Source organism: Camellia sinensis, chromosome 10 (assembly GCF_055761805.1).
Source record: "Camellia sinensis isolate YWXY chromosome 10, ASM5576180v1, whole genome shotgun sequence".
NCBI classification, from domain to species: domain Eukaryota; kingdom Viridiplantae; phylum Streptophyta; class Magnoliopsida; order Ericales; family Theaceae; genus Camellia; species Camellia sinensis.
This window is the reverse complement of record NC_138970.1, coordinates 71,162,384-71,171,161: the sequence shown is the minus strand read 5'-3', so window position 1 is coordinate 71,171,161 and position 8,778 is coordinate 71,162,384. Positions and strand designations below refer to the sequence as shown.

The following is an 8,778-nucleotide window of genomic DNA, read 5'->3' as shown; positions in this document are numbered from 1 at the left end:
CAAATGTATACAATTCCCGACTAAAATTTTAGTTGCCAAAAGGTTGGACATTAAATTAAATTTAACCCTTTTTGGCAACCAAACTTTTAGTCGCCTAAAGTCCCACATTTTTAGTTACTAAAATTTTAGTCAGCAAAGAGTTCTTCTTTTGGCTACTAAAAATTTAGTCGCCGAAAGTCCCACATCTTTGGCTACTAAATTTTTTGTCGGCAAAGAGTTCCTCTTTTGGCTACTAAATATTTGGTCGCCTAAAGTTCTACATTTTTGGCTACTAAAATTTTAGTCGGCAAAAATGTTTTTATTCTTTAGTTTTTTACTTTTAGCTACGAAATATTTTAGTCGCCAAATGTTTGATTTTCTTTTGGTTACTAAACTTTTAGTCGCCAAATGTCTTTTTTTTTTTTTTGGCTACTAAACTTTTAGTCACCAAATGTCTATTTTTTTTTTTTTTTTGCTACAAAACTTTTTGTTGCCAAATGTCTTTTCCCAATTTCTTTTTAGCTACTAATTGTTTATTCAATGCAACCTGTAATACGTATATAAACAAAATGATACATACTATCAATCATTCCACAATCTGCATCCATATACCAAAAATAAAAAACTTTAAATGTCAAAGTCCATACAAATCAACTATTGTCCAAACTAAAATAATAATTCCATACAAAATATATCATACAAAAATCAAAGCCCTCCGTATACAAAAAATACATTTATTACCAAGCGAAATTACCATTTGGCATGGTACAAATTACTATCGTAATCAGTACCACGACAAAAGGTGATATATGTACCACGACAAAAGTTTTCTATAGACCATGACAAAATGTCCTATATGTATGCCAACAAATGGTATATATGTACCACGACAGAAGGTGATCTATGTACCACGACAGTCATTATCTGTTGATTGCCAAAAGTTTTCTGTATCACTAATAATGAATTACACAAAAGCTGAGGACGACAAAAGTAATATATTAGTTCTATACAAAAGTGAAAATTCTTCTCCATACACCAATATGGATTATCCATTATCCATAAGTCCATGCAACAAAGCCATCTACAAAGAAAAACAAAAAACGAAACATTAGAATTGGTTACAAAATATCAATTCAGTCAGCTATATGGAACATGTTCTAACATGCATTTAAGGTAGAACAATCAAGAAATATCTTCTTGGAAATTAAAGAAAGTATATATATATATATATATATGTATCATGCAATATTTGTTCCAACCAACTGCACAAACAATATAATATGTAATTTCTTCGTCCTATAAATATATCAAGGCAATTATTAGAATATGTAGATGTTATTTTCATAACGTTGTCGCTTTTTAGCTTAATTATTTAGGACGAAGTGTTGTGAGTTTTTCGGCTAAGTGTAAGGCGTATTCGGGGGCTGTTATGAATTTTCGCCCCGGAAAGCTCTTTTTCGAGTAAGCTTAGGGCGTATTCAGCTCTAACATCTAACTTACGGGTTTGAATTACGTTCTGTCAGTTCTCACAAGTCTTATTTGTCATGGTGAAGCTATCTGTGTGAGCCACACGGTCGTTAGGGGGCTGTTTTGAATTTTTGCCCTCGAAACGCCCTTTTTTCGACTAAGTTTAAGGCATATTTGGCTTTAACTCCCAACCTACGGGTCCGGATTACATTTCCTCAGTTGTCACAAGTCCTATTTGTCAAGGGGGAACTATCCGTTCGAGTCACACGGTGGTTCGAGGACTGTTTAGAATTTTCGCCCCCGAAACGCCCTTTTTCGACTAAGTTTAGGGTGTATTCGGTTCTAACTGCCAACCTATGGTCCCAAATTTCATTTCGTCAATTCTCACAAGTCCTATTTGTCATGGCAAAGATATCCGTGTGAGCCACACGATCATTCGCGGGCTGTTTGAATTTTCGCCCCTGAAACGCCCTTTTTGGACTAAGTTTAGGGCGTATTTTGCTCTAACTTCCAACCTACGGGTCTGAATTACATTTCGTCAGTTGTCATAAGTCCTATTTGTCATGGGGGAACTGTCTGTGTGAGTCACATGGTGGTTTGGGGGCTGTTTAGAATTTTTGCCCCCGAAACGCCCTTTTTTGACTAAGTTTAGGGCGTATTCGGCTATAACTGCCAGCCTACGGTTCCAAATTACATTCTGTTAGTTCTCACAAGTCCTATTTGTCATGGAGAAGCTATCCATGTGAGCCACATAGTTGTTCGGGGGCTGTTTTGAATTTTCGCCCCCGAAACACCCTTTTTCGACTAAGTTTAGGGCGTATTCGGCTCTAACTCCCAACCTACGGGTCTGGATTACATTCTGTCAGTTGTCACAAGTCCTATTTGTCTTGGGGGAACTGTCTGTGTGAGCCACACGGTGGTTCGGGGGCTGTTTTGAATTTTCGCCCTCGAAATGCCCTTTTTCTATTAAGTTTAGGGCATATTCGGCTCTAACTCCCAACCTACGGGTCCGAATTACGTTCCGTCAGTTCTCACAAGTCCTATTTGTCATGGGGAAGAAATCTTTGAGAGTCACACGGTCGTTTGGAGGCTGTTTTCAATTTTTGCCCCCCAAAAAGCTCTTTTTTGAGTAAGTTTAAAGCGTATTCAGCTCTAACTCTCTACCTACGGGTTTGAATTACGTTCCGTCAGTTGTTACAAGTCTTATTTGTCATGGAAAAGCTATCCATGAGAGTCACATGGTGGATTGGGGGATGCTTTGAATTTTTGCCCTCGAAATGCCCTTTTTCGACTAAGTTTAGGGCGTATTCGGCTCTAACTCCCAACCTACGTGTCCGAATTGCGTTCCGTCAGTTGTCACAACTCCTATTTTTCATGGTGAAACTGTCCGTGTGAGTCACACGGTTGTTAGGGGGCTGTTATGAATTTTCCCCCCCAGAAAGCTATTTTTTGAGTAAGTTTAAGGCGTATTCCGCTCTAACTCTCTATTTACGAGACCGAATTACGTTCCGTCAGTTGTCACAAGTCTTATTTATCATGGGGAAGCTGTCCGTGAGAGTCACATGGTCGTTCGGGGGCTGTTTAGAATTTTCAATCTCGAAACGCCCTTTTTTGACTAAGTTTAGGACGTATTCGGCTCTAACTCTCTACCTATAAGTCTGAATTACGTTCCATCAGTTGTCACAAGTCCTATTTGTCATGGGGAAGCTGTCCGTGACAATCACACAGTCGTTTGGGGGCTGTTATACTTTACACAATAGGCGAGTACACTATGCTGGCTCTTGCAAGTGCACTTTAAGTTGTGTATATACACTGCCTGTTCAGTAAGTTAGTTGCATACAACAAGGTTTGGGTGGTGTTTTGCCTGTTCACCCTCCAAATGCCCATTTTTTGCTAAGTTGAAGGCATTTTCAGTCTAACTTCTAACCTAGGCGTGCTAATTGCATGCCATCTGTTGCCACAGGTCCTATTTATCATGAGGATGCTGCCCGTAACATCCATGTAGTGGTTCGGGGGCTATTTTGCATTTACACCCCCTGAACGTCTTTTTTCGACTAAGTTTAAGGCATTTTCAGCTATAACTCCTAGCCTAGGTATGCAAATTACATGTTGTCTGTGTCACAGGTCCTATTTGGCACGAGGAAGCTGCCTGTGACATCCATATAGTGGTTCGGGGATGTTTTGCATTTTCGCCCCCTGAACATCGTTTTTCAACTAAGTTTATGGCATTTTTTACTCCAACTCCCAACCTACATGTGCTAATTACAACCCGTTTGTTCCCACAGGTCCTATGTGTCATGTGGAAGCTACTCATGATATCCATAGAGCAGTTCAAGGGCTGTTTTACATTTTTGCCTCTTGAACGCCCTTTTTCAACTAAGTTGGATTATTTAAATAGGATTGTTTTTAATTTTTTTTTTCCAATTAACTTAAATGAATGTATGTAGTTCCTAGTCTTAAAACAGGTGGGAAGGAAATTGAATTGCATTAGTAATCTTGTTAGGCTTCATAAAATTTATACAATCTTGTTATGCTAATTTACTCTATGTGAAACCCAATCATTTATGTACTCTGTTCAACCATTTAATTTACTGTAATCAATTCAGGGAAAGTGAATTTTTCATAAAAAACATGTGCTTACCTTTTCCACATCATAATGAAGTCCTTCAGAGTATCCAAACACCAGGTGTTCTGCTGCTAAGTCTTCTAATATTACGAAAATATCCTCAACTAGAGAAATGAAAAATCATTCAGTTACATATTTCATTGCTGAGTTAGAACACCAACTGAAGAAACTGCTGGCCAACTTTTAGGGACTATAGATTAAGACTCTAACAAAAAAAATAATAACAATAACAAAATAAATCAGTTCGATAAACATATCTTGTAGTCCGGAAGAATGCTGATGGACCAAGGAGGCAGGTTGCAGTGCATATTCCCAAAAGCCAACTTTGCAAAGGAATTAGAATTGTAGTTTGCAAGGAACGCGGGCACAATCTCCAGACTTTGAATTGCAAACATGAGCCTACATGGAACGATTATAGGAAGAAATAACATTTATTTTCAACACAAGTATAAGATAAGATAAATGGTTCTTGGAGAATGATTGTAACTCTAACCTCCTGATAGTTCCCAAGAGGGATCACAGTGGGATCTCCTGATACTAAAGCCGGCTCACACAACTTTATCGCTCTATGCAGATCTTTCAAATGACCCCATTTGGGTTACCTTAATAGTCCTAGACCAAAAGAGGAAATAACCCTTAAGTTTACTGAAGAACATATAATCTTTAAAATTTTATGTTTTCTTGAGCCATCTACATCTCCCTATCAGGAAAAGGAATGACATTTTCTCACGAGTCATGACAAAAATGATTGTAGAGAAGCTATTAACATGACTCTTGCAATCATTTTATTGTCGAACTTTCATTTTCATGTTGAGTCCCCCATCAACTGATAATATTCAGCTTCTCTAATCAATTTGATCACCATCATAACCACTAACAACATCACAATTATGAAGGGATATAGCTATTACTTAAAAAAATAAAAAAATAAAAAAATAAAAAAATATATAATAGAATGTCAGCAGGAGAAATTTTACTCTATGATAAACCCAATTCAATCAATCACATGTCTGACATCAATTTGACTCTATAATTATATTGGGTGGTACATTTATCTATAGGAAGATACATAAACTAGGAATATGAAAGGCTCTTCTAGGGGTGTGAGAGTCATGTACCAAGTATTTTAAGGACATTGTAGCGTGCTACAAATAAAGTAACAAGAAAGGTTAATAATATAGAAATATATTCTGATTGAATTCTAAGTTCATATTGAACGAACTCCTAATTCACAAAGTTGAGAACAAAGGTGAGTTAATGTTACTTTTCTAATCGGCAAAATTCTTTTGAAAGGGATTATAGGAGTGTGAGATTAATCCATCTACAAACTTCTATGTTAATCTTATATAAAGGACACTCTACTGTACTACAAGTAAAATTAAGAAAAGAAATGTTAATAACATAGAAATATATTCTAATTGAATTTATTTATTTTAGTTCTGCCTTGTTAGTTATTCCATAATTGTAGTTCTTTTTTTGTCCCCATAATTGTATTTCTTGCTTTAAATTAAGGGGAATGCTAATTAATTTTGTAGAATATCATTAATAGCCACCATATGTTAGTTTTTTCATTTGAAGTAAATTTGTGTAAAAAAATTAATCATTTGTCAGTAAAAATAACTTGTATTTCATTAACAGATGTAGGCTACTATGTTTCGGCCAATTCTTTCGCATAGGATTGATGTAGTCTTTATACCAGCAACTGCAGAAACACTTTATTCAACCAAAAAATATTTTCTCTATATCTACCTAGTGTCATTCAAGGAGGGAAAAAAACAGAGCCTGCGCATCAATAACTAAAATTTCCTCTCATCAACTATATAACTCTAAAGCATATATGATGGCCTATCTTAGTTAAAAGTTGAAGACTTAACAAAGAATAATAAGGAGAAGAGCAACTATTGCATGTTAACCTCACAGATGGCAGACTCATTCCCAGCTTTCTCTAGGGCGTTAAACCCTGGTGCCTTCGAGTTTACTATTATTTGTTTCATTCCTTCTCTAAGTAAACTACAGGAAAAACTACAAAATTGAACTTAAAAGTCAGAAATGTTAATATTAGACTTGAAGTCTAACTGATGTGCAAAGTCATATCTACCAATCATACCCAATATTAATTGCAGTCTCCATCTTATCTCCTGTCAAAACCCATATTTTTATTCCAGCTTGTGCAAGCTTGTCAATGCATTCAGGAACCTATACCAAAGCACCCAAAACAAATCACTCATAATGATGATGATAATAATAAATAATATGAAATTAAACATGAATCAATAAAACCAATACCCAATATCATAAAAAAATTGTGGATGTTTATATAAAATACTCAAGACGAATTAGTGAGGCAACATGAAATTGGTTGTGTTGGAATTCAAAATAGGTTCTCAACAAATTGAGATGGTGGCTTTAGTGGGAAATCAATAGCCTAAAAAAAAATTGAAAAAATTGGCAAAGAACATGAATGCTATATATAAGAAAGCATCACTACCTTGTCCAATGCTGTTGTGATGAAGTCAACAAGTTCTGGAACAATAAGAACTTGAGCTCCCCTTTCTTCCTGGGCATAGCAGATGAATATTAAAACCTAACTAGCAATCGTTAAGCATCAACCTAAACATAATTCATAAGAGTACATTAAGGATGATAATAATTTCTTGATTATAAAAATCAAAAGATACTAGGTAATAAAAAAGGAATCTCAAAAACTGAGGAAAATTATAATTAAAACATCCTCTACCAACCTAGTTTCTAGCAAGGATTATTGTACTAGGGATCCATTGTCCATTACAGGTATCAGTGACCAATTTAAATGAAATAAAAAATCTTTACAAGTGTTATTTTGTTCTGATGACAGTGATGATGATGATGATGAAGAATGCATATCTCAAATTAATTGGAGATGATACCTGCAAGATGATATCCCCCAACTTCTCCCTAGCAATCTCTGTACCAAGAATTGTGCCAAGGAAGTCACCATGAGAACAAGGGTGAAACCCAAAGTTTCCTGTGACACTGGCAAGAGTAACCATTTAACAAAGAAGGTTTTTTATTTAAAAATAAATAAATAAAAATACACTCAAAGAATAATGCACATTCAATGACTTGCCTTAATGCCACAACGATATCTAGATCGGTTGTAAATGCTTGTGGATGTCCAACTGAAAGCCAACAACGCTCATCCTGGAAGACTTGAAAGATATTTAACGTATAAGTGTGGAAAATATTTATTGAAACAAAATCCAACAGAAATTGTTGATTCAATTTAACCTGTGCGTATCCTCCCTAAGCCGCTGCTTTGATGTTAGCTAACTTTCCCAATACTATAATAGATTCGTTCAGGATGGGTGGTGTGAGAAAATCAGTATGAAGGACTTCTCTCCTAGATGATGCCCGTCTTGCTGAAGAAGCAGAGGTAGATAAATAAATCAGAACTATCGTTCATGCATATCAAATAGCCGGAAATTATTCAACCTTTCATACCTTGCCACTGATAACACTTTTATTTGATAATTTCTATTTTTGAATACATGAGATTACATACAATGGATTAGGGCTTTGAAACTAATGAGAGAGAAAGGAAAAATAGGGGGAAAGGTATCAAACCCTAAAATCAAACCCATTTACAACATTAAACCCATAAAATTCTAGTAATGAAACCACTTCAAACAAACCCATTTCAGAAGTGAAGACAAAATTAAACTAAATGGGTAGAATAAACGACCCTAGAGCAAGAGTTCACAGTTAGGGAAATAGAAGAAGGGGTAGACAGAGAGCGAGATAGAGAGAGTCAGAGCGAGACAAAGAGCGAGAGAGCAACAGAGTGAAAGGGAGTGAGAGAGCGAACCTGTTAGCGGCGGTGACGGTGCTAATTTGCGGCGTATGGGGATTGACGGTGCTGAGGATCGCGGTCGTGAGGTTTGATCGCTGTGAGATTTGTTGATTTGCGGTGGTAAGGTTGGCTGAGACAGAGGTTCAGTGGTTGTGGTGTATACACAGAGAGGGTAAAATTGTGAGACAGATGCGCGAATCTGAAATTACTCCCTCTATAAAATTTTGAGCTTCCACGACTAAATGATTTATTAGTTGGGAAATGTATAATTTCATGCCATTTGGGGACTACATATTATTTTGGTCGCTAAAAAGGGTGCGAAAAATCTGACTAAATATTATTTTAGCCTAAATTATATACTATTACTGACTAAAATTGTTTTAGTCGCTAAAAGTAGTAATTTGGAGACTAAATATTTTGGTCGCCAATTTATTTTATAAATCCCTCCAAAATTTGAAATTTTCCCTCCAAATATTTTAATTCTCTGGCGACTAAAATATTGTTTAGTCGCTAAAAATAAATTTTTGGCGACCAAAAAAGTCTGAAAGTAATTTTTTATTTTTCATTCGGCGATTAAAAAAATTTAGTAGCCAAGACTATCTATATAGCGACTAAACATTTTTTGGTTGCCAATTGTGGGCATTTTTAGTGACTAAAACTTTTTTTAGTTGGCCAATAATCAATATTTCCCGACTAAAAAAAAATAGTAGCTAAATATTGTACTTTTGCCGGCTAAAAAAATATTTGGTCACCAATTCCACAAGTTTTAGCGACTAAATTTTTTTTAGTTGCCAAATTTGGTCGCCAAAAGTGCATTTTGTTGTTGTGGAAGTTGGTTAGTATGTGGATCACAGTCACTCAATTGTTGTTGAAAAAT

General features: G+C 35.8%; 1 protein-coding gene across 4 annotated transcripts; it reads right to left on the bottom strand.

Annotated features, from left to right (window-relative positions):
* Nucleotides 1-883: 883 nt before the first annotated feature.
* On the bottom strand, nt 884-8,129 carry LOC114278063 (putative phospholipid-transporting ATPase 11). 4 transcript variants are annotated; one of them, XM_082891605.1, is made up of 8 exons: nt 7,917-8,129; nt 6,979-7,470; nt 6,561-6,629; nt 6,180-6,268; nt 5,986-6,094; nt 4,566-4,684; nt 4,088-4,471; nt 884-1,060 (listed from the first exon to the last, which is right to left on the bottom strand). In XM_082891605.1, exons 2-6 carry the CDS (start codon nt 7,099-7,101, stop codon nt 4,676-4,678), a joined length of 399 nt encoding a protein of 132 aa, XP_082747731.1. In that variant the 5' UTR covers nt 7,102-7,470; nt 7,917-8,129; the 3' UTR covers nt 884-1,060; nt 4,088-4,471; nt 4,566-4,675. The 4 variants fall into 4 exon arrangements, 3 of the variants coding, with proteins under 3 accessions (XP_082747731.1, XP_082747733.1, XP_082747732.1); XM_082891607.1 differs by lacking the exon at nt 5,986-6,094; XM_082891606.1 differs by lacking the exon at nt 6,561-6,629.
* Nucleotides 8,130-8,778: the final 649 nt, after the last annotated feature.

What these genes read in the sequence shown, in the direction of transcription:
- LOC114278063 (XM_082891605.1), bottom strand. Translation starts at nt 7,101, where the DNA reads ATGGTTACTCTTGCCAGTGTCACAGGAAACTTTGGGTTTCACCCTTGT. An exon ending in TGGGGGATATCATCTTGCAG is followed by an intron (nt 6,630 to 6,978) that starts GTATCATCTCCA and finishes TGCTATGCCCAG; the next exon opens with GAAGAAAGGGGAGCTCAAGT. An exon ending in GAGACTGCAATTAATATTGG is followed by an intron (nt 6,095 to 6,179) that starts GTATGATTGGTA and finishes TCAATTTTGTAG; the next exon opens with TTTTTCCTGTAGTTTACTTA.